The 24,544-nt window shown below is 40.8% G+C and overlaps 5 protein-coding genes and 1 pseudogene across 6 annotated transcripts; 2 read left to right on the forward strand and 4 right to left on the reverse strand.

Moving 5' to 3' along the window:
* Positions 1 to 156: 156 nt before the first annotated feature.
* Positions 157 to 3,428, forward strand: LOC126785755 (pentatricopeptide repeat-containing protein DOT4, chloroplastic; the record flags this gene model as incomplete). The annotated part of the gene is made up of 1 exon (XM_050511393.1): positions 157 to 3,428. A coding segment is annotated over one exon (2,634 nt), but the record flags the coding sequence as incomplete, so codon positions are not given.
* A 277-nt stretch (positions 3,429 to 3,705) lies between these two features.
* LOC126785756 (SKP1-like protein 1A) lies at positions 3,706 to 4,125 on the forward strand. The gene has a single exon (XM_050511395.1). The coding sequence runs from the start codon at positions 3,706 to 3,708 to the stop codon at positions 4,123 to 4,125; it is 420 nt and encodes a 139-aa protein (XP_050367352.1).
* A 5,409-nt stretch (positions 4,126 to 9,534) lies between these two features.
* LOC126788882 (mavicyanin-like) lies at positions 9,535 to 10,136 on the reverse strand (annotated as a pseudogene).
* Positions 10,137 to 11,307: 1,171 nt separating this feature from the next.
* On the reverse strand, positions 11,308 to 13,058 carry LOC126789179 (receptor-like protein 51). Its single transcript, XM_050515270.1, has one exon. It carries the CDS (start codon positions 13,056 to 13,058, stop codon positions 11,742 to 11,744), a length of 1,317 nt encoding a protein of 438 aa, XP_050371227.1. The 3' UTR covers positions 11,308 to 11,741.
* Positions 13,059 to 14,787: 1,729 nt separating this feature from the next.
* Positions 14,788 to 20,010, reverse strand: LOC126789178 (cellulose synthase A catalytic subunit 8 [UDP-forming]). Its single transcript, XM_050515269.1, has 13 exons — positions 19,569 to 20,010; positions 19,064 to 19,140; positions 18,904 to 18,955; positions 18,669 to 18,810; positions 18,332 to 18,598; positions 17,900 to 18,245; positions 17,650 to 17,787; positions 17,409 to 17,534; positions 17,108 to 17,320; positions 16,745 to 17,006; positions 16,453 to 16,652; positions 15,931 to 16,284; positions 14,788 to 15,720 (listed from the first exon to the last, which is right to left on the reverse strand). Exons 1-13 carry the CDS (start codon positions 19,741 to 19,743, stop codon positions 15,133 to 15,135), a joined length of 2,940 nt encoding a protein of 979 aa, XP_050371226.1. The 5' UTR covers positions 19,744 to 20,010; the 3' UTR covers positions 14,788 to 15,132.
* Positions 20,011 to 20,508: 498 nt separating this feature from the next.
* LOC126786716 (uncharacterized) lies at positions 20,509 to 23,587 on the reverse strand. Of its 2 annotated transcripts, XR_007671211.1 has the most exons (12): positions 23,402 to 23,587; positions 23,208 to 23,304; positions 23,054 to 23,115; positions 22,904 to 22,966; positions 22,740 to 22,799; positions 22,564 to 22,626; positions 22,309 to 22,351; positions 21,654 to 21,731; positions 21,224 to 21,536; positions 21,002 to 21,155; positions 20,775 to 20,916; positions 20,509 to 20,664 (listed from the first exon to the last, which is right to left on the reverse strand). XR_007671211.1 is itself a non-coding variant. In XM_050512631.1 (11 exons), the coding sequence occupies exons 1-11, from the start codon at positions 23,513 to 23,515 to the stop codon at positions 20,827 to 20,829; spliced, it is 1,137 nt and encodes a 378-aa protein (XP_050368588.1). In that variant the 5' UTR covers positions 23,516 to 23,587; the 3' UTR covers positions 20,509 to 20,826. The 2 variants fall into 2 exon arrangements, 1 of the variants encoding a protein (XP_050368588.1); XM_050512631.1 differs by having other exon boundaries at positions 20,509 to 20,916.
* Between the last annotated feature and the right edge of the window lie 957 nt (positions 23,588 to 24,544).

Genomic DNA, 24,544 nt, shown 5'->3' on the forward strand with positions numbered 1-24,544 from the left:
TCAAGTCAGTCCTTGGAATTTTCTAGTCCACAGCTTCTCACCTAGTCACGTGCGCATCACGCGCCATCTTTATTGTAGCTAGATAAAGCAAAGCTCTCTGTGTTGCTCTTTCAACCCTTCATTGCTTCATTGAAAAATTTCCCGCCTTTTAAAATCACAATGCTCTGCAAAACCTCACCAAACCAGTCATGGGTCTCTCTTGCTTCTTCCCACCATGATATAAAGCCAAAGCCTTTAAGCCCCCGCTTCATTTTCTCTAGACCCAACTCAACAACCTCACTGTCATCTCTGAATCTACGTAGTTTTGGCGCCAAATTTCGTGTCCCGGCGACCGCCCTCGCCGGAGACGCCCGCCGGAGAACTGCGGACAAGAATGTGGAGATTGGCGAGCTCTGTGAACTGGGTAATCTGAAGGAGGCGGTGGAAATGGTGTGCGCGGCGGAAAGCTCCGATCTTGATTCGGCGGCGTACTGCTCTGTTCTGGAGCTCTGCGCCGGGGCCAAGTCCTTAAAATACGGGAGGAGGGTCCACTCGGTTCTTGTTGACCATGGAGTCAGCGCTGATGGATACACGGGGGCGAAACTCGTGTACATGTACGTGCATTGTGGGGATTTAAGAGAAGCGAGGCGGGTTTTCGATGGGTTGTCGAATGGCAAAGTGTTTGTTTGGAATCTGATGATTAATGAGTATGCGAAGATAGGTGAGTTCAGGGAAGGTGTGAGTTTGTTTGGGAAGATGATGGAGTGTGGGATTGAGGCGAATTCGTATACGATTTCGTGTGTTTTGAAGTGTTTTAATGGTCTTGGGTGCGTTAGGGAAGGGGATTGGGTTCATGGGTATGTGTGTAAGGTGAGGCTGGGGTGTGATTGTAGTGTGGGGAATTCTTTGATGGCTTTTTATTTCAAGAATGGGAGAGTTGAGAGTGCGCGGAAGGTGTTTGATGCAATGCGTGAGAGGGATGTCGTGTCCTGGAATTCGATGATAAGTGCGTATGTGTCGAACGGCGCTGCGGAGAAGGGGGTTGAGGTTTTCAAGGAGATGTTCCGGTCTGGGGTTGATGTGGACTTGGCTACGATTATCAATGTGTTGATGGCCTGTTCGGACTGTGGGAGGCTGGAATTAGGTCGGGTGGTTCATGCTTTTGCGGTGAAAGGTGGTTTCGGGAGGGATGTTATGTTTTGTAATAATGTGCTGGATATGTATTCAAAGTGTGGTGATTTGAGTGGTGCAGTTCGAGTTTTTGAGAAGATGGGTCGAAGAAGTGTTGTGTCGTGGACTTCGATGATTGCAGGTTATGTTAGAGAAGGTCTTTCGGACAAGGCAGTTGAGTTGTTTTGTGAAATGGAAAAGAATGGTGTTAGCCCAGATGTTTATACAATCACAAGCATACTTCGTGCATGTGCTTGTAGTGGCTTATTGGAAAAAGGCAAGGATATACACAAGTATATTAGAGAACACGACATGGACTCGAGTTTGTTTGTCTGTAATTCACTCATGGATATGTATGCAAAATGCGGAAGCATGGAAGACGCTGACTCAATTTTTTCTCGTATGCATAGGAAGGACATTGTGTCGTGGAATACCATGATAGGAGGTTACTCCAAAAACAGTCTCCCAAATGAAGCTCTTGAACTCTTTTCTGAGATGCAGAGGAAATTTAAACCTGACAGCATGACAATTTCTAGTGTCCTTCCGGCTTGTGCAAGCTTAGCAGCTCTAGACAGAGGGCAAGAGATCCATGGTTATTTACTGAGAAATGGATACTTTTTAGATCAATATGTTGCCAACGCACTTGTTGACATGTATGTCAAGTGCGGGGTACTAGTTCTTGCTCGGATAATCTTTGATATGATTCCAGTGAAGGATTTGATCTCTTGGACTGTGATAATTGCTGGTTACGGGATGCATGGATTTGGAAAGGAAGCTATTGCTGCTTTCAATGAGATGAGAAAGGCTGGTATTGAACCAGACAGCATTTCCTTCATCTCTATACTTTATGCTTGCAGTCATTCTGGATTAGTTCAAGAAGGATGGAAATTCTTTGATATAATGAGAAACGATTACAAAATCGAGCCCATGTTGGAGCATTATGCTTGTATGGTAGATCTTCTTGCTCGTACTGGGAATCTGGCCAAGGCATATAAGTTTATAAACATGATGCCAATAAAGCCAGATGCCACAATCTGGGGTTCCTTGCTCTGTGGGTGTAGGATTCACCATGATGTGAAACTAGCGGAGAAAGTGGCAGAGCATGTCTTTGAACTAGAGCCAGAAAACACTGGTTATTATATACTACTAGCAAATATTTATGCAGAGGCAGAACAGTGGGAAGAAGTCAAGAAGCTGAGGGAGAGGATTGGTCGACGAGGCTTGAAAAAGAATCCTGGCTGTAGTTGGATAGAGATCAAGGGAAAAGTTAATGTCTTTGTTGCAGGAGGCACTTCACACCCAGATGCCATGAAGATAGAGTCCCTGGTGAAGAAGTTTAGATTGAGGATGAGGGAAGATGGCTACAATCCTAAAATGCAGTACGCTTTGATCAATGCAGATAAGTTGGAGAAAGAAGTGGCTCTGTGTGGGCATAGTGAGAAGTTAGCCATAGCATTCGGAATACTGAACTTGTCACCGGGAAAAACTATACGTGTAACAAAGAATCTACGAGTCTGTGGTGACTGCCATGAGATGGCCAAGTTCATATCCAAGACATCTAGGAGGGAAATAGTTTTGAGAGATTCTAATCGCTTTCATCATATGAAGGATGGAAATTGTTCTTGTAGGGGCTTCTGGTAAAGTGAAGTTGCATCTTTCACATTTCAGGACTCATTGACTCGTCGACCCAATTCATATTCAAACACTACACCGTTCAAGAGATTGTCTCGACCAACAACAATTAGGAAGAACTCTAAAGAGGCATGTGTATTGCGCCAATTGGGGAACATGCTTGTTTGGTTATCCCCAGCAGTGAATCGAACAGATAAGCTGTGATGAGTAACAACGGGTTAAGTGAGAATGGATCCATCAGTTTGTCCAGGTTCTGCTGTTCCTGAAGATTCCACCTTTGTTGGTTTTCTGGTCTGAAGACGCCTCATATTTCGTTGCTGATAATAGTGTTGCAGGATTTCTGTGCTGCAAGTTTGCAACTACCGTGAGAATTTATCATGTAAATTTACAGATAAAACAAGCATAACTATACCATCTTTTGAATGACATTCTCGAGATTTTTTAGGCAACGTTGGGGGAGTACACGACTATGGAAGCCAGCGAGTCTTATCACACACACACTAGCTCCTGCAACTCCTGCAAGCTAGAGAGGCACACCCATGCAAGACTCATGCTGACACTTATGCAAGCTAGAGAGGCACGCTCATGCAAGCTAGCGAGGTAGCCATGCTCACGCTCGTGCAAGCCAGCGAGAATAAACACAGAAAAAAGCCATGTGATTTTCTAACTTCCTAGGATTCTACCCGAAGAATCTTATTGCACATTGTTCTTAACCGAGTAGGAAAGCAAAACTAGAGATCCTTGTCATCTCCAAACTATATTTGATTTTCCGCTTTGGATTATAATTATCTTACATATATCTTTATATATATACTACTCAACCTTTCATAACCCCTAGATTTCCTTCCAACTATCATCAGCATTCTGAGATATAAGTCTTGAACCCTTTTCTTCTCACATACTTCCCCATATTTTAAATAAATAATGTCTCGAGTTTTCAAACTGAGGAGCTCCGACAATGAGACATTCGAAATTGAAGAAGCTGCAGCGATGCTCTCTAAAACCATCAAGAGCTCGTCGTCCGCCGACATTGAAGTGCCAAACGTGAAGGCAGAAATTTTAGGCAAGGTGGTGGAGTGGTGCAACAAGCATGCAGAGAGAGAAGGCATTGAAGATCAACTCATCAAAGAGTGGGACGCTGAGTTACTTAATGTCGACCAAGATGTTCTGTTCAAGCTGATAACAGCTGCAGATTATCTACAGATTAAAGAACTGGTGGATCAATTAACTCAAAGAGTTGCGGACATGATTAGGGCAAAGACATTTAAGACGGTAGAAATGACTCGCATGACATTTGACATCAAGAGAGAAGTGCAAGAAGAATTAAAATCAGTGGGGTTCTAAGACATGGGAATGCTTAGCCTCTCTTCTACCTGTATTTGTTTGCAGGATTGCTTAGGATTCTTAATTTATAATGGTTTTTCTTTTTCTGTGCTTCTATTTGTGAAACAAAACAGAATATATGCAAAGCTTTTATTTCAGGCTTCTTATCTTCTACATAAAATAATGAAAGTAAAACATACTATATATGTCATAAAATACGATCGCTTTTGCTAGGGAGGTTATACTTCTTGACGACTGGGATTCAATCAATAATACCAAAACTTTAATGACCTAATGAAAGGCCCACAATTATTCACATGTAAAAGGTTACAAGTTTCGAACCCGAAGTTCTCAGTTAATGAACTATCTCACTTGTTTGAGTAAGCTGCTTGTGAGGTTCTGCATCATCAATTTTCCTTACATGTAGTAGTCATGTACATACACACTAGAAGAAGCAAACTCAAAAGATCACTCCAAACTACCCTAGCTCTCTTATGTTGTCTCAAATTCTCATCTAGAGGTAAAATATTGTATGCTTTCTATCAAATAGCGTGGGGAGAACGAGTAAAACTGCGGAATCATCGGAGTTCAAACAACATAAATTTCAAATATTCAACTAATTAAGCTTGTTGTCGGGTGCTACATCTCTTCAGTGGTAATATACTGATCTTGCTCTTCAAATTGAACATTTACATATACAGATTTAATGATATATATAGACTAATTTAGACTATATACTAATCTCTCAACTAATCACTCCACTACCGATTGTTTCCTCCACTATCTCTTCATTCACCTACTACCATCCACTCACACTCTCCCTCAAGTTGGCGCATACATATCAACCATGCCCAACTTGTCAAGTGAGTCATAAAAAACTTTCTTAGGTACTCCTTTTGTGAGCATATCGGCAAGTTGTTCTTCTGTAGGAACAAAAGGAAAACTGATGATCTTCGCGTCTAACTTCTCTTTTATAAAGTGACGATCAACCTCCACATATTTTGTACGATCATGTTGTACAGGATTCTGTGAAATATCAATAGCTGTCTTGTTGTCACAGTACAGATTCATAGCACATTTAGGTTTAATACCCAAATCTTGTAGCAAATTCATAATCCACAATAACTCGCACACTCCCTGAGCCATACCTCTGTATTCTGCTTCAGCACTAGATCGAGCTACCACATTTTGTTTCTTACTCCTCCACGTAACAAGGTTACCTCCAATAAAGGTAAAATACCCTGATGTGGACCTCCGATCTGTAATATTTACAGCCCAGTCTGCATCTGTGAAGCCATAAACATCAAAGATATTGTTGTGATTAGAAAACATTACTCCTCTCCCCGGAGCTGACTTCAAGTACCTCAAGATCATTACAACAGCATCCATGTGGTCTTCACTAGGGTTATGCATGAACTGACTTACTACACTTACTGCATACGCAACATCTGGTCTGGTATGTGATAGATAAATCAGGCGCCCGACTAGCCTCTGATAACGAGGTTTGTCAGTATGGACTTGATCTGGATACTCTGCTAACCGATGGTTCTGCTCAATAGGAGTATCAATGGGAGTGCAGTCCAACATACATGTCTCTGTTAGTAGATCAAGGATGTACTTCCTTTGACACAGATAGATACCATCACTACCCCGGGCAACTTCAATGCCTAAGAAGTACTTGAGTGTACCTAGGTCCTTCATCTCAAACTCTGTGGCAAGCTGTTTCTGTAATCTATCCACCTCAACAGTATCATTCCCAGTAACTACCATATCATCAACATATATAATTAGGGCTGTTACCTTCCTTTGTTGATGTTTGAGAAATAACGTGTGGTCTGAATTACTCTGTTTGTAGCTAATATTCCTCATGAATTGTGAGAATCTTCCAAACCAAGCACGAGGTGACTGTTTAAGACCATACAAAGATTTTCTCAATCTGCATACGGAGTTACTTGGAGAAGCAGCCACATATCCAGGCGGAAGATCCATGTATACTTCCTCCGTTAGTTCTCCATGAAGGAATGCATTCTTAACATCAAATTGCCTAAGTGGCCAGTTCAAGTTAGAAGCGACAGAAAGCAATACCCGGATAGTGTTTATTTTTGCAACAGGTGCAAATGTCTCATCATAGTCTATGTCATATGTCTGGGTGAACCCCTTCGCTACTAAGCGTGCTTTATACCGGCTTACTGACCAATCTGGATTATGCTTCACTGTAAACACCCAACGACATCCTACTGTCTTCTTGCCATATGGTGGAGGCACAAGCTCCCAAGTATTGTTCTTTTGTAATGCTTCCATCTCTTCCTCCATTGCTTTCCTCCATTTTGGATCTCCCAATGCATCCTACACTTTGTTAGGTACTGATACAGTAGATATTTGATTCACAAATGACTCATATGACTTAGATAATCTTTTGGTAGATATAAAATTCGCTACCGGATACTTGGTTGTAGTCTGAAGGGTAGGTTCATATCTTTTTGTTGGTTGACCCCGAGTAGACCTATTTGGCAAAACATATTGTCTACTATTATCTCTAATAGAATGACTAACCTCAGGTGAGTGATCTTATGTACCAGGAGAGCATTGGTCAGGTGTAGAAACAGTAGTATGAGGGACAGTTGTGTTTTCATCTGCTGGTTCCTGAATCTCTGGAGTGACTACATCGCCGATTACACCGTCAGAATCTTCCGGTGGCGCTTGTGTAGCTGTTACATTGATAATCTCAACTGAACCTGTCACCATATCTATTGCCTTACTTGTCTCCCCCTCTCCAGGATACAGCTCTTCAAAATAGGAATTCTCCCCCTGAAGAGCAGTATCAGAAGGGGCAAAATAACTCATGTCCTCGAAGAAAGTAACATCCATAGTGACATAATACTGCTTGGTAGGTGGATGATAGCACCGGTACCCTTTTTGATGGCCTCCATACCCAACAAACACACATTTAACTGCCCGAGCATCCAATTTAGACCGCTGATGTGGTGGAAGATGGACAAAAGCAACACAACCGAAAACACGGGCATGAAGATTATGAAAAGAGGGTAATGAGATATGAGATGCAAGTACCTCATATGGAACTTTGCCTTGAAGGACACGAGAAGGAAGACGATTAATGAGGTGGGCAGAAGTGATGACAGCATCACCCCAAAGATACTTAGGCATATGGGCACTAAAAAGAATACACCGAGCCATTTCAAGTAAGTGACGATTTTTCCTTTCAGAAACGCCATTCTGCTTAGGTGTGTAAGGACACGTTGTTTGATGAACAATTCCGTGTGAGTTAAAGAACTCCTGAAAGATATGATTCACATATTCCCCCCATTATCAGAACGAAGAACTCTAATTGTGGCATTATATTGTGTTTGCACAGTGGTATAGAAGGCTTGAAAAGCCGGGAAAACCTCATTTTTAGTTTTAAGAAGAACAATCCACGAAAGACGGGTGCAATCATCAATAAATGACAATAGTACCGCATTCCTGACACAGTAGACTCTTTAGAAGGTCCCCAAACATCAGAATGAATTAATTCAAAAGGAAGAGTACTTTGATTAGATTTACTAGGGGAATAGGTAGACCGATGACTCTTGCCCAAAACACATGTTTCACAATGTAAAGAAGACTCATCCACACTAAAAAACAAAGTAGGCATAGATTTCTTCATAATACTAAAAGATGGATGCCCTAAGCGACGGTGCCATAACCAAATTTTACTTAGCTTATCAGAAGTAGAGATTAGAGCGGTCCAAGATTGAGCCCCTGGTTTCTCCCCCACATATGTCTGATCCAGATGAAACAACTGGCCCCTCAGATACCCCCGACCAATTAACTCTCCTGTGAGAAGATCCTGAAATATCACATACATAGGAAAAAATGTCACATAACACTGAGCGTCAGTGTTTAATTGGGGAACATATATCAAATGATGAGATAAAGCAGGGACATAGAGCACATTGTGAAGCTCTATAGTGGGAGTAATACGAACAGACCCTTTTCCTAAGACGGGGAATGCCTCACCATTAGCATTAGTAACATAGAGTACTGATGCAGGAGACAAAACGGTAAAATAAGATTTGTCATAAGTCATATGATCAGACGCACCAGAATCAATAATCCATGTATCAAAACCAACAAAGTGAGAGATATTTAAAGTCATACCAATTTTACCACGACCAGCAATGGATGCGGTAGGGATGAACATTTTTTGACAAATCAGAAGTTATACAGCAAAAGCAATGGAGAAGAATCTGTTGCCGGTGCACTTGCACTGACTGTGCATATGCACTGACAGTAAGAAAAATGGCTGCTAATTATTACTGGGCCGGGTCAGAGCAAGCGGGCCGGGTCAGATCAAGTGGACCGGGTCGGATCAAGCGGGCCGGGTCGGGCCGTACTTGTTTCTGGACTGGGCCGGGTCGTGTGTGGGCCGGGCTGGGTGAATGAAAGCGGGTCGGGTCGAGTGGCTGATTTAGGATTTAGGTTGGATTTGGGTATGAGGAGCGGAGAGGAGAGGGGTGATTTGGGTATGAGGAGCAGAGAGTGACGTCGGGGTGGGGAGAGACAGCAGCGGCAACTGAGGAGCGGGCGAGCGACGTCGGGGCGGGGAGAGACAGCAGCAGCAGCGGCGGATTGTCGAGAGCACCGAGGAGAGGCAGCTCCTGGAAACTGAGAGAGCACGACTGGAGGAGTAGTGGTGACTGCGGGTTGATGAGGAGCAGCGGCGGAGCAACTTCGGAGGGACAGCGGGCGATTAGCTCCGGGAAAGGTCGACGGCGACGTCGAGCGGCGAGTCCGAGTGCGGAGCGGCCAAGCAGGCGCAGCGGAGAGACGCCGGAGGTCGACCTGCCGGAAAAAAGGAAAAGGAAAGAACAGAGAAGGAGGCTCTAATACCAAGTGGTAATATACTGACCTTGCTCTTCAAATTGATCATTTACATATACAGATTCAATGATATATATAGACTAATTTAGACTATATACTAATCTCTCAACTAATCACTCCATTACCGATTGTTTCCTCCACTATCTCTTCATTCAACTACTACCATCCACTCACATCTTCTTCATCATTCTTGAATGAATGACCACTCTTCGTCATCATTCTTGAATGTGTTAACCAATGTTAGGATTATGTCGTAAAGGCATTTATGTCATTCTATATCTTTAGCCCTTATCTAGTCCTATATAAACTTGTCGTAACCTCACATTTCAATCAATGAGAATAGTCACAATGTAGTCCCAAACCTCTTCTGCGTTTTCGGTTTTCTGCACTTTCAATAACAATAAACCTTGATTCCTATCCGAATGAATGACCTACTACCCTTCCTTTTCAAATCTAGTTTGGTATAACACGTCAAAAGAGCTAGGGTTGAAATCACTTTATTCGTGTCATTCGAGCAGAGAGAATGCTACATTATAGTAAAACTATTATTTAGAACAGAAAAGCCGCAAGGAATGACTTGACTGAGTGCACAATAGTCGCAAAAGAAACAGTAGCAGTCATTGCTGCAGCTGACCGGTTCTTTTTGTGCAGAGTTTGTTCAAGCGGCTGAGGAGGGCTCGGCGGTTCCAACACATTGATGATCATCTTCTGGCCTCTCACACAGTTGAATTTTATCCCACCGATGATATAGAACAATCCCGGCCGGTCCAACTTGTACGTAGTGTCCCCACTTGCGGATACGAAGATCGGTTGTACTGAATGACACGTTTTATAGTACTCCTCCTTGGTCACCTCCACCACAAGGTCGCTAGTGTACTTGAAATCTGAGTTGCATAGAAACCAAAACATTACCAGAGGGTTACTATGCATAGCTATAGTACTAAACCCTAGTTAATACCTACTACTTACGGAGGGTGTCGCCCACTTTGAACCGGTATTTTGATGCCCATTTGCTGTAGTCATCCTCTGATTTGGGGAGTTTCCATCCATTCTTGCCTCCAACTTCATACTGAATGCAAGTAACAGAAAGGAAATGGAAAGTGGAAAGTGGAAAGAAGAAAAAGCAAGACAAACACTTTGGAGGCTTCCATGGAGATAAAAAAATAAATTTTCAGAGGGAGCTCTCTTTCTAGGGTTTTTAGATCTCTAGCTAGCTTTGACAGATTGAGATGAAGTTCATTAAGGATTTTGGTGGATGTAGAGGGGATTGCGGAGTTAACATAGTATGATTTTACCCTTTCCATTTCTGCCAAAGAAAGTTTCAACAGAGAATGTGACTTGGTTGGCGGAGGCAGCACCAGATTGCTGAGCAGACCGGAAAATTAGTCGGTATTCTCATATCTTGCACTACGTATACATACTTAGGCCTCTGTCTCCAAGCTCTCTCTCTTTCCCTCACTTGAACGCTTTTCTTCTCACATACCATAATTCAACATCATGTCAATTGATCAAAGAAAAAAAAATTCACGTCTGAGAGTTTTCAAACTGAGTTCTGATAATGAAACATATTCGAAATTGAAGAACCTGCAGCTGCGCAGCACTCATCTCTAAAACCATCTAGAGCTCCCGTTTTCCAGCAGATTAAACATTCTAAATTGAGTCTAAGTTTGTTAGTGTCCACCAAGATGTTCTGTTCAAGCTCATAACAGCTGCAGACTTTCTACTTTACAGCAATGGAGTTGCAGAAATGATTACGGCAAAGACATATAACACAGTAGAAATGACTCTTAGAATGCCTATGATCGAGAGAAATGAAATCATTGGGCTTCTTCTAAGACATGGTAATGCCCAGCCCTTCTTCTACTTGTTTACAGCAGTAGAATTGCGGAAATGATTACGGCAAAGACATTTAAGACAGTAGAAATGACTCGCAAAACGCCTAAGATCAAGATAATTGAAATCATTGGGCTTCTTCTAAGACATGGTAATGCTTAGCCTCTCTTCTATTTGTTTGCAGGGGCATGCTTAGGATTCTTAATAGATCAGAGGAAATAAAATTCTGTTGGTTCTATTTTTGAACTAAAGCTGAAAACAATGCACTGCTTCTGTTTCAAGCTTTCCATTTCTTAGAATGAAGCAAAATAATATCTAATATCTCATGAATCATGACCACTTCTGCTGAGAAGATCATGACTTCTTGACAGCTGAGACTGTAACCAATTATACAAAACTTTAATATCTCACTATTCCAAAGTTTGCAATATTCACAGGTAAAAGGATGTTATAAATCCATACTTCACAGTTAATGAAATATCTCACCTCTCTGAATCTCATTGGTGAAGTTCTTCATTTTTCAATTTTTCCTATAATGACTTGCACGCTAGAAGAAGCAAACTCAAAAGAAAGCTTAATTGAGAAAAAGGGAAAGGAAAAGAACAGAAAGTAAATGCTTGTGATTGAAGAAAAATACATACATAGATGGCAAAGAAATAATACATTCAAGTGGTAATAATGGAAAACCAGCTGCTCTTTTCCTCCAGCAACAACCCCATCAGAGAAGTGATAAAAATAGAACACTCCAAATTAATGATCAGTCTCCCTCCTTTTTGTTCTCTCAACTCTCTTCTCATCTACTCTTCATCCTCATCACCAAGTATAATAAATTAAATCAAAAATTCAATCTTTACTGCCTAATCTCTAAACTCCTAAGACAATGAAATTAATCACAACAAACAATTCATTCAATTACCTCAACTTCATCCACACCACTTTGATAGAAGAATCAAGAAAATTATGAGGAACACAATGGAAGAAAGCCCAATTGCCACACCAAGAACAACCTTACTTGGCCCATGATGATGATCACTCTGACTCGAACTATCTTCATCACTGTCATCATAATCCGAATCACTGCTGTCATCCGCTGAACTGTCCTCTTTCGCCGGAGGCGGCGACATTGGCAGTCCATGCTTATCACAGGGAGCAATCCCAAGCTTCAATTTCGACGAAAGAACCGAATGATTGTAACACAAGTTGCTGTTCCTACTTATCTTGAACACTTCCAGTTTACTTATAAACGACACATTGAAAGGCACGACACCCTGGAAGTTATTGTTTGCGAGATTCAAGTGCTTCAAACTCTTCATATCCGACAGGAACTTGGGGATCGAACCATTGAGCTGGTTCGAACTGAGATCAAGATGAACTAAACCCGGAATGGCGGAAATGGACTCGGGTATGAGCCCGGATAACGAGTTTGAAGACAGAGAGACATTGGTGAGAGAAATGAGGTCGCCGAACGAAGTGGGTATCTCACCACTTAGCGTGTTTGATGAGAGGTTCAAGCTTTCGAGGTTTTCGAGGAGAGTAACGGAGCTGGGGATTCTGCCATGGAGTTTATTACCGGAAAAGTCAATGTGGGTCAAGTTGAGATTCAAGTATTTGGGGATGTTTCCGGTGAGGTTGGCGTGGGAGATAGTGACGGACCTGAGCTTCTTCAAGTTGCCGAGAATGACGAAAGGGCCGGAGGCAATGACTTGGACGTAGGAGACGGTGAGATCGGTGAGGTTCTGGAGGCGGGCGAGCCAGACGCCGGTGAGGCGGCGGAGGGAGGAGACGGCGGAGAAGGAGTGGAGGGAGGAGACGAGATCGGAGGGGATGTGGATAGGGGCAATGGGGCAGTTGAGGAAGTGGAGGGATTGGAGAGTGGAGAGGGACTTGAGGGCGGTGAAGGAGAGGGCGACGTCGTCGGAGCAGTTGGCGAGGGTGAGGGAGAGGAGGTGGCGGAAGGGCTTGGCTGCGTCGCAGAGGGTGGTGTTGGAGTGGAGCTGGGTGCATGGGTCTTTGGAAGTTGGGATGTTGAGCGATTGGAGTGCTCTTACTTGCTTGGGGTCTAGAGATGAGCTTGAGCTTGAGGATGGTGAAGTTGGAGTGGTGGTGGGGGTTGGAGAGTGAGTAGGGGGTGGAGTTGGGGGGAGGGAGGTTGGTGTGGTGGCGGAGAAGGTGGTGGAGGAGAGGAGGAGGAGGAGGAGGAGGTGGAGGAGAGTGAGGAGGAGTAATGGCGGTGGTTCCATTTGGGGTAGAGAGATTGAGAGAGAGAGAGAGAGAGAGAGAGAGAGAGAGCAATGGGGAAGAGTGTGAGAAGGTATTTGAGAGTGTCTGAATGTGAGTGTACAGTGAACAAGGGAAGAGAGCTGGATGAGATTTAGAACTTGGAAGTGTGTGTTATGTTTACTTGATGTTACCTTCTTGTCCTTTGAGTTCAGATTCATTTTCACTATGGAACCCCATCTTCGTAGGGTTTCCTTTCTTGAGGAAGGCAAACTCAACCTTCCATTTCATCATTATATTTCACAATGTAGATGATTTTCTAAGCTAATGAAGTCAAAAGTTTACTTTGCAGTTCAATCTTTCTAGAACCGGTTAGTTTATAGTCATCTATAGAGTACTTACACGATGTAGTAATACAAGTAACAATTACGATTTACTTACGTTGTTTTATCTTATTTCTAATTAGTTTAGACATGATATACTAATTGTGAAATTCGTTGTACTCTAGCACAATTGATGCTTATGATCTTTCAACCATCAATATAGTGAAAAATATATATAGCACTTGAAAGATTGTAAATAATAATTGTGCTACAATAAGTAAGCAAGCTACATTATGTGCATATTTTTGTGTGATGGGTGGCCTCATCATGTGCATTGTGTTTGCTAATATAATGCTTGCCGTTGAAATAGGTATCGACTAGGAAGATTTAACAGTGAATAATGATATGTTAAGAGCAGATTTGTTAGTCACATATAAAAATGAGTTTCCGTTAGTGGATGTGTTTGATCACCCTTGTTATCAATTTAATGTTTTCATGTTATGATGACAATGTTGGAGATTGAATCTGAAGGAATGATGAGATTGATTGTGAAAAAGGCGATTATGACAAAAATAATAATTAAGAGATCGTGTTGTATTATTCTCGAACCATGTTTATATACAAAGAAAGACATGATTATCGACAAATTCATCAGTCAAACCTATACAAACAAAATGAATTGAAAATGACACAAATATATTGTATTTATTATATACCATCTACACAAATATATCTGAAATATTTATCGAAAAACGATACGGTCATGCAAAATCGATGCATATATACGATTTCGCCAATCAATTAATTGTTACCAAAAGTAGAAAATCATTTATCACAACTGGTTAACCATGCCCTTCCAATAATACACTAAACCATAATTAGTCCAAGTACAGTAGATGGACAAACAAACCATAATGAGAAGGCTCAGCAAAGGTCCGACATCATGCTGATAAACCACTATATAACATTATAATTAACTATGCTGATCATCATTTTATAATCCTCTTTACTGTAGAGTGTCAATTTTCAAACATTGAGATCAGATCACCTTGAATTTAATGTCGAACTAATTCTGGCAATGTGAGAGACTGAGAGTGACCACAGGTACAGGGGACCCTATACTTTCATGAAGACATGGCTAATTGGCTACCAAGACCTTGTCAGACCATAAGAAAGTGCAAGACAGGGATTGTTTAGCTAATCGCCTTGGGGAATTTACATGCAAAAATGAGAACTGATGGGACTAGATGATAGAAATGCGCATGATACATGTCAATTCATATCAATGTTCTAAAAATTCCCGCTTAGGCGCCCGGAGACCCTTAGTCGTCTCAATTTTGGGCCGATTAATCCCCGATTAATCCTCTGGACGCTGGTTTTTAGCTGTCCGCCCGATTAACGCCTAGCGTTTTTTAAAACCTTGATTCATATTATGGAATTGGAAGAACAATTACAATCTCTTTTTACATTCTCATAATGCTCCTAGAAAAGCTTAGTTCAAAACCCAAAAAGAGGATACATTACACATCTTTCTAACCAAAAAAAACAGTAATCTGTCTCATAGTTTTACAACAAAATGAACATGTGAATCCCAGAAATCTGTATATCCTTGCATTCAATATATAACGAATTCGAAGGGAGTTGTAGCTCTAGTGAAAATACAGCATTTATCTTCACTGCCAAGACTAGAGTTGGGATCTCTTTTGCACCTCTGGCTACCAAAACCCTCTAATGAATCAAAAACTATGGAAAACTTTGGTGTATGGCAACTGACTCAACAGTCGATGGAAATGCAGGCTGAAGCAAGGGATGAGTCTTCATTTTTGCTCACGAATGGATTTATCCTGACCCAAACAAGAGAGAAGACAGAGGCCAACAGAATTGACCACATTACAACAATGGTTGGAGTCCGGTTTTGGCGTCCCATGAGACCTTTGAGGAATGGATAGAGATGAAGAATCACCCAGAAGGCAAAGAAAACTTTGCCAAATAGTGGCCCCCAAGCTTCATAACCCTTGTTTAGTGCATCAGAAAATCCAGCAACAACACCAACCATGTTCACAATGAGGAGTGTAGTTGGGGGAATCAGAAGTGTAGTCCATTTGATCATATAGAGCTCTCCAAACTCTGCATCTTCGGCTGCTTTAGCCGTGACGGTGAAGTTGGTGTCCACTCCAGCTAACATCTTAAGAAAACCTTGGAAGACAGCAAAAAGATGGGCTGAAACACCTCCAATAACCCAGAACTGTTCATTACGCCACAAGTCTTGGATGCTGACACCACTCCACCGCAACTCAATCACACTAGTGAGAATGATGGAGCAGAAGAGGCCAAGAAATAACACACTTGCCAGATTTGAAAGCTGCATCAAGTTACAACTATGATAAGTTGTCTGTGCTAATGACTTGACATAGGAGCCAAGTAAAGGTGACCTTACTTTTACTAGTCGACAGTTATTTTTGAACTTGATATTTAGTGACTGCTAGGTGTCTGAATTTACAATTGCTTCTGATAATTAGAATCCTTTTTATATATGTATGAATCTAAGAAAATGAAGCATGAAAAGACTTACTGTTGGGATGATGAATTTTCCTGTGAGAAGGCATATGGCAGGCAATGAACAATAAGCAATAAGAGGGAGGGATGTGAAGGGGTAAACAATGGTGTTAATGTACGCCATGCGTTGAAGCCACTTGAGGCGGCCACCTGAAAACCCGTACCAGAGAGGACAATGCCTACTGAGGAAGATTTCCACAGATCCAAGTGCCCACCTGAGAACTTGGTGCAAACGATCAGAAAGATTAATGGGAGCTGAACCTTTGAATGCAGGCCTCAAAGGCATGCAGTAAACTGATCTCCATCCACGGCAGTGCATCTTGAAACCAGTTAAAATATCCTCAGTGACAGAACCATAAATCCAACCAATCTGCAAAAGAATAGTATAAACTATTTTAGTTCAATGAAAACTAAATCTGGTCGGAATGTAAATTAGACTTGATAGAAGTAGCATATTCATCATTAGGCATGCTATAATTTCTAATATGTTTCAGAAACTTCAAGAACCACGCCATATAGTTGTAACCAACAATCCTACCTCCTTTCCCCATGCAGTTTTCTCTTCATAACCACAGCTAATGACATGTATTGCCTCTTTGATCAATAATGATGGGTTGGAAGATTCAGCAACTCCTCCATACTCCATTAGTGTAGACTCTATAAATACAGTTGATAAGCCAAAAGTTTTCTCAAAGCTCGTCTGTGACATTAGCATTGACCTCTCATACTCATCATAGTCTGCACAACAAATTCCAAGAGTTACGTTATGTATGCTTTAAGCTTTACAAAACATTTTTCCAAATCCAGCTTCATTGAAAGGTTAGACTCACTATCAATCTCCTTGAGGTTGAATATAGCAGCATCAAGCTCCTCTCGTTTTGCATCCCGGTATACCTCTGAAAGATCTTTGGTTGGCTTCTTAGAAGGGCAGCAGCAAGAGAAACAGCCACACCAAGAACTGGATGAGGACGACGACTTGGTTAAGCTTGGCATAGAAGGAGGACTATAGCCATAAAGTGCCTGCCTATTGAAGCAACAACCCGTTCCCACATATACTGGCCCTTGAATGCCATCCAGTCCTTTCATGTTAACCTGAAATTAGAGGTTAAATTTTTTTCAAAACTTCCACAATTCCTTTCAACTGTGCTGGAGATTACTTGTAAAAGTACAGACACGTAATGAGAACAACTTACATCAAAGAAAACTGTATTGCGATTGGCATATCTGTCACTTCGATCAATGCCATCAAATCTCTGAGGAAACTGCACATAACATAAATCTCTACCCACTAGTGGGTCCATTAAGAAGCACATTGCCTCACGAATTGCTTTGCTGTTGTTAAGGTAGTGATCACAATCAAGATTGAGGATGTATGGGGCATTTGTGAGAACTGCAGACACCCTTACCTGTATTAAGCCAAGGATTCAAGCATAAGCGAAACCTTATAGCACTCACACAGGTTATTGATTATTACTACACCTAAATATATTATACCAGAGCATTTTCAGCACCAGCTTTCTTGTGGTGTTGGTACCCAGGTCTTTTCTCTCTGGAGACATAAACCAGCCGAGGAAGCTCATTTCCCTCTATGTCAACGGCACCGCTGTGTCCAAGAAAAACCTGAGAAAAGTGGAGAAGAGAAGTTGCATCAAGTGAACATTTCCTAAACCTTGACAGATTCTTTTAGATTATCAATGAGCATTGAACTAAATAAACTACAGGCTGACCAGCTAACCTGGATCATGCCAGGATGGTCGCGTGAATTATTTCCAGGCCAAGCTGTTCCATCTTGCATAGTCCAGCCATCTTCTGGTGTCTTTTGAGCCTTAGCTACCAAAGCATTCATTCTCACTTTAAACTCCTCGTAGTCTCTCTGTTGTAATGTAGTGATCAGTAAATTTGAAAGCATTCAACTATGTACAAAGAGAGAATCATGGTATTCTTGTAAGTATGATATATGCCTTCTTCAGCCTTTAGGTACTTACTTTCATTGCTCTGCGCTCCTTCACAAAAGATGGTTGTATTTTATCCTTCAAGTAGTCAATCTTCTGTGAGAAGTAGAACTCAGGTGCACGTGGTTCAATCGAGAACTTTTTGCAGAATGGAACCCACTTTCTTGCAAATTCAGATGTTTCTACAAGAGATTCAAAAGTAAGCATGGCAGCACCATCATCAGACACATAGCAGGAAACTTTCTCCACAGGGTAGTCAACGGCGAGAATGGAAAGCACAGTATTGGCAGTGATCAAGGGTGGTTCTTTCAATGGATCGACTGTACTCACGAAGAAATCCACTGGAGCTAGCTGAGAAGGTTCACCCTCTCTTTCAAATCTGTCAAGATAAGTCATACAACCATTTCACACATCATTTTTTTAATGCATTCAGAAACCATTTGTTATCTTAGTTAAAGTAATTACCTGGCCGATAAATTTTCTGGATATGTAATCCTACTCACAGGAGACCACTTAGGAAACTGATCCAACACCCAAGAAAAAGCAAACCAGATCTCACATATGACAGAAGTGAGCCACAGACCAAAAGCACTATCAACAGGATGTGTGACACGATAATGGAAGAAGAGAGCAAGAATGATCAGTCGTGTGATTATTGTAATTCTGTACGGTGTGATTTTATTAGATGGAAGTGGAACAACGACTGAAAGTGGTGCCGCAGCGTCTGGGGCACTGCAAAAGAGACCATGATTTAAATCACACACTTGTTAACAAGCCAACCAAAAGTTTTGATAGTACTTACAGATTCTCTGTCATTTGTTGGTCCGGTCGAATTTCAACAACCTTTTCTGCCTTAGACGCATCTTTTTTCTTCTTGCTCTTTTTATCTTTCCAGCTCTCTACACGATTCTTCCATATTGGATTCCCATATTCATCATTTAGTTCTTCAAACATAAAAAAAAACTGTAAATCAATCACTGATATTGGGAATTAGACAAGGGTACTAAAATCATGCAAGGAAAGAATGTACAACTCACCACTATCCACTGTGGACACAGTGCTGATATGTCTGGCATGAATTCCAACATCCTGCCAAAATCAATGCAAGTATTAGCAAGCAGTAGAGAACCTATCAATCCTAAGAAACCAAGTAATAAGAAAAAGTTATCTTTCTCCACTGTAGATAGACATTTGTACCTTAGGGTCTTCCAGGTGAGATGCCATTGTGGATCGAGCGCCTGATACTTTTGTTTGATGCTCAGCCAGTGACTTCTCTGAAGAATTCAAAAGGCAGTAAGTAGCTGACGATGATGTAGTTAAACATAGCAAAGCTATGTGTCAATCTAGACCAACCCAAACCCATTTATTTTCCACTTCCAAAAGATATTTTCAACTATAAAGGACCAGTAAATTCAGAACATTTCTTAAACCTTCTGCAGAATAGTATCTCTCCTTGCATCATTTCCAAAAATCAAGTAGCACATAGTTGAACCAAAGTTTGCACATACATATTAGAGTAACAACCCCAAATCAGAAAAAAGAAACAAGAACTTGGATGTCACCCTCCAAACAAGTGAACTAATCAGTAAAATCAATCGGCTGTTTCTATAATTTAAAGGAGCAATCTCGAGTTTCATGTCTTATCTTGAAGAAAATAAATGATCGTCATGAATTACAATCTGATTCAAAGTAAAGTAGATACCATCATAGGCAGTGCCACACTGCAAGCAAACCTTACGCCCCTCCTTGATATCATCATCAAAACAAGCCCTGCAAATAGGGGAATTGCATTCATGGCAAGCCACGAACACCTCGCCATTGGCATCACCACAGGTACTGCATAAATGATGCTGATGATGATCCTCAGGTTGCATCATTTTGATATTGGTATTTTCCCTTGGAAACCCAATACCTTAGTTGTGCAATAGATCTGTCTCCCTCTACTTGTCAATCTTGGTTTTATACAAAACACCCTAAACTCCATCTGGATTAGGCAGAGAGAGGAGGAGGTGGAGTGTGGTGGTTGGAAGGGTGCGGAAGTTGGGCTGTTGGTGTCTGAATAATATTGCCGAAACAACAAGGATTTGAAATTTTTGCGGGAAGTCTAAGTTAAGTTGCAGTTGGGGGAGTTACGTCTTTAACCAACAGATCACCTTGCTGTCTTTCTCAACAAAGACCCAGAAGGACACAAGTGTAGCTATTGTTCGCAAGTACGACCCCACAACTAAAAAGCATCCTTATTTAAACGGAGTTTTCACAGTAGCTCTTTCCGTTGCCGCCTTAGATGACTGCTCCAGTAGTCCTAAAACTCCTAATCTTGGTTACTAGCAGCACCAGCATTATGCAACAAAAGATTGGTGATTTAAGCAGTCAAGAAGTCGAGTGATGCACTTCATTTAGATTTTAGAGCATTCCGGCTTGATTCAGATGCCGATTCAGTAGTGATAATTTTTGCATAGCTGGCTAAGTTTTGTAAGTGCTATGAACAAGAAGAATGACGATTAGAAAACTTCGCTACACCTAGAGTTTAACAGCAGTATTGAGTTTCTCAATTCCTTTTAGACAAACCTCTTCTTGGGGGATCAATGCCACCATGTACTCGTGGATACACAAGTATGTATCCCAAAACAAAACATTAACCGAGACAGGAATAACCTCTCTAAACAAGATAGATAAATTATAATACAGTAGCAGATTACAGACTTACAGACTGATAAATTGCATCTGATATCCCCAGCTTATATATAAACCCTATATGGGGTGAGCCCAGAAACTGAAGGCTGCTCGGATCCAGCAGGCTGACAATGAGGATCAAGAAGAGCATTTGTTTAGCACAAAATGCAGACTAGACAAATTTGGGAAGAGAGCTAGAACTGAGGTTTCCAGTCATAGACTATGGGTTACTAACTTTACTATTTTGGAGCTTGTTGGGAAAACTGAATGACTGGCGCGGCATTTATCTATGCAACAGAGTAGACCTTTACCACCTTAGTTGTATCACATACAAGTAGGTTTTCCGTATCAGCTGGAGTGGTACACAGCCAATTGACCTGACAAGACATCAATCAATGATGAAAAGATGCTGTGTAATATAACAAGGAAAATAGAATATATGATGCTGCAACAATCTCTCACTTTTTTGTTGTGGTTGATATCCAAATGTAGAAGATCACCACTGTTGCTAGTTTGTTCTGCATCAAGATACTTGGTCCAATCCCAGACCTTTACCAGCTTGTCGTTTCCGCCTGAAATTATAAATCTTCCTCTTTCTCCGAATAAAGAAAATGCCCTGAAGATATTAAATTAGTTAAGAGTGTATTAATCTTTTCTTGCACTGCATTTAAGTATATAACTTACACGCAAGACACAGCAGCAGTATGACCGCCTGATGAGTAATCCAAATGCAACCGTTTTCCTCCATTTTGATCTTGATTTTCCAGATCAGTGTGTTTCAATCGTGATTGAGATCCTTTCCGAGGTTTTGTAGAATCCTTTGACCTCACAGAATCAAGTTCAGCTTCAATGTTAATCACGTCAACGGCACCATCACCCCGAGCCACGACACAAACCTTGTCTGATCTGTCTAACATATCGATTTCTGGAACTGCTATTGCATGGACAAAGGCAGGATTAAGACACTGCTCACCACCATTATTTACATCAGACAGACCTGCAGTGAAAAATAAGGATGAAAAATTCAACAACAAACAAAGAAAAATCTGGTTGTGATTGAATGGCATTCGAGTTGTATCAACCAAGTTAAATGTCAGAGAAAGTAAATACTTACCAAAATTTATTGTCCTGATTGGTCGCCCCTTGGAAAAGTCCCACATTACTAGCTTTGAATCGAGACCTCCAGTAACAACTGCTCATGATCACCGAGCAAAGAAGTTAGTAATCAATCGTTTGTAATAAGAAAGAGGTAATCTTGAATTAACATATGTCCATCTGCCTAAAGGAATCCTGAGTATACCCAACACAGGCCTTCCATTGCAGCTAAGAAGTTACTTTACATTTGAGACAGACTAACAAAATAAAAGCCACCGAAAGATCCACTAAAAAGTAATATATAATGCCAACAGGCCACTCCTCCTAATTACTGCCAACTAAATTCAATATGGAAAATTGATAGCACATGCTTACATGTTCGTTAATTTGGTTATGATAAACTACATCAAGGAAAACATATTTTTGCTTGTTAGAAATGTGAGTGTGATCAGGTATGCAATAAGAGGAGAAACCCTATGTTCTCATGTTTATATGTTGAAGTACTGGAACAATGGACAACCAGGAGCCATCAACACAAATGTTGCTATCAGTACAGGATCAACCTTTCTATGGCTACTTGATTCACTTTTAAACAAAAAAATGTTTAAATCTCTTGCAGTTTGTTCTCTTTACTATCAGAGAAAGAGTGATAAATGAAAGTCTTATAGATATACCTTCCCAAGGTCTCCAAGGAAGAAATTGCACGCTGCTACATATCTACCTTATACAATCAAGGTGATACAATTCAAGGGAGTTCCAAGATAGACAGAAAACAGTGGGATGCGAGATTTCCAGGTTGATAAACCATTTGAACTACTTTTAATTTTACAGAAATTGTTCCGCGAGAAAAACTACCACTTTGTAGAATACCATACTTTAGAGAAGAACAGAATACAAATACTTAAATATATCCAAAAAGAGGAGGATACACTTGTATGACCAGTATCAGCTCTTAATGTTTTGTAAATGCGCTGCTGGCGGATGTCAACAATCTGCCATTGTAATTACAACAAGCAGCTGAAATTATACCACATACCTACATTATAAGACAGAGTGCAAATCACACAGTAACAAAATAACTGCAAGATCGGTTAAAACAAGAGACCTTTATATCACCGCCATCATCAGCAGCAGCAAGGAAAGAGGCCTTAGAGCTGCAAGCAATCTACACAATCAATGACAGACAACAGTTACATAAACTCAACAAAATCAAATAAAGCAAAGCTTAAGAAAGTAAATCTTAAGCAATCTTCTGCCCGAATTCGATACCTGATTTATCTCCTCTTTATTATACTCGAAACAATCCAGCACGCTCCACGAGCAAGAACTCCCCTTCCGAAAACAGAAACCAACAAAAACAAGCATTCAGCAAGCAACAATCTCAAACACAGAGACAATGAACGACATTGGATCACTTACCAGACGCACATCAAAGCTCTTAACTTCCTTCCCCGAAGACACATACACCACATTCTCATTCCCTGATTCGACCAACAACAATAAAGTTTCGAACTTTGGATTTTAATTTAGTATTCAATTCACATAAACACATAAAGTTTCAAACTTTCTTAACCTGGCTTGAAGCATAACGAAGTAACAGCTTCCTTTCCCACCTCCATAATGTCTACCACTTCTTTGCATCTCATATCAAACCAGCAAACACAACCATCCTACATACATAAACAGAACAGAACACCCAAAAGTGTTTTACCCAAGTTGTCTTGTCAAACATAAGTAAAGATAGACCGAAGGACAGAAACATAATACCTCGGCGGCAGTGGCAACGAGGCCAGGTGTGGCAACTGAGGCGATACAACACGTGGCGGTGGCCTTGTGACCCCTCAGCCGTCTTGGTTTTGGGCCCGTCGGGATCTCCGCCATAGCGACTGGTGGAGGTGTCTGTGATGGTGCTGCTATTTACTTAAGATGTTGGAGCTTATATCGCAAATCCAGTCCCCCTCACTTTTTATTTACGGTATTATTTTTTGGAGTAATTATTATGTCTATTCGGAACATCACGAAACAGAAATATATGATATATTCTGTTAATTATATTATTTTATGATATGATAAAGTATAAAAATTATTTAATTATGAGTAACTAATCAGAATCAAACACAATAAAAAATTAATCAACAGGTACGTCATGTAGATTATGTAATAATCAAAATATTCATCTTTTTTTCATTTTATTTTCAAATGAATTTACCTGAATTTCTACATTTTTTAGATGGGAAGATGGATGATAGAGTGAATTTTTATAAATTACTTGTGAAATTGAATTCCTTAGTGACGTACAGTAGATTGTAGAGTTTTACTTGACTAGAACTAGAATGGTATCAAGTCGTTTTATCCAAAATAAGGCACAGAGAACAGATAGTTGAACCTGAGACTAGATTCTCTTATGAACTACAGAGATCAAGCAGTTGAGACATAAGAAAGTTTAACAGCTACGGATTAGAAACAGAATGATCTATATAAATGAAATCACATTATGTCCTCTTCATAACACGAGTATGTCAAACTATTCTTCATCTTCTGGACCGTCAAAAGCTGAGGCTTCGTTCATTGAGATCTTGACAGAATCTTCCAATCTTGGACTCTATCGCTTCGAACAATTGCATGTGAAATGTGTTCCCCTGATGTACCTGAATTCCACTCCCAGGGTGAAATTTCGCGCATGACTGCTGCCTGGTATCTTTGTAAACAGTGACTCTGACAAAGATGTCTAATGGATTTAAACAGATTGTTGAATGAACCATTTCTTGGAGCAATATCAATGTTAATGGATATGTTCTTCATTTGTTATAGTATGAATCAACATGTATCATGTGCAATCATTCAAGATAACAAGTCATGGATTTTGGAATTTCAATAGGTATGTCTGTTATTGTTTTGGATTTTCAACAA

Source organism: Argentina anserina, chromosome 3 (assembly GCF_933775445.1).
Source record: "Argentina anserina chromosome 3, drPotAnse1.1, whole genome shotgun sequence".
In the NCBI taxonomy this organism is placed as follows: Eukaryota; Viridiplantae; Streptophyta; class Magnoliopsida; order Rosales; family Rosaceae; genus Argentina; species Argentina anserina.

Excerpts from the sequence above, each read along its gene's own strand:
- LOC126786716 (XM_050512631.1), bottom strand. The coding sequence starts at position 23,515 with ATGGCGGAGATCCCGACGGGCCCAAAACCAAGACGGCTGAGGGGTCAC. Across the intron at positions 23,116-23,207 it reads TTCGTTATGCTTCAAGCCAG|GGAATGAGAATGTGGTGTAT; the intron begins GTTAAGAAAGTT and ends TGGTCGAATCAG. Across the intron at positions 21,156-21,223 it reads ACTGCTGCTGTGTCTTGCGT|GGCATTTTCTTTATTCGGAG; the intron begins GTAAGTTATATA and ends TAATATCTTCAG.
- LOC126789179 (XM_050515270.1), bottom strand. The coding sequence starts at position 13,058 with ATGGAACCACCGCCATTACTCCTCCTCACTCTCCTCCACCTCCTCCTC.
- LOC126785756 (XM_050511395.1), top strand. The coding sequence starts at position 3,706 with ATGTCTCGAGTTTTCAAACTGAGGAGCTCCGACAATGAGACATTCGAA.
- LOC126789178 (XM_050515269.1), bottom strand. The coding sequence starts at position 19,743 with ATGATGCAACCTGAGGATCATCATCAGCATCATTTATGCAGTACCTGT. Across the intron at positions 16,653-16,744 it reads CAACCTCAAGGAGATTGATA|ACTATGATGAGTATGAGAGG; the intron begins GTGAGTCTAACC and ends TTTGTTGTGCAG. Across the intron at positions 16,285-16,452 it reads AAACTGCATGGGGAAAGGAG|ATTGGTTGGATTTATGGTTC; the intron begins GTAGGATTGTTG and ends ATTCTTTTGCAG.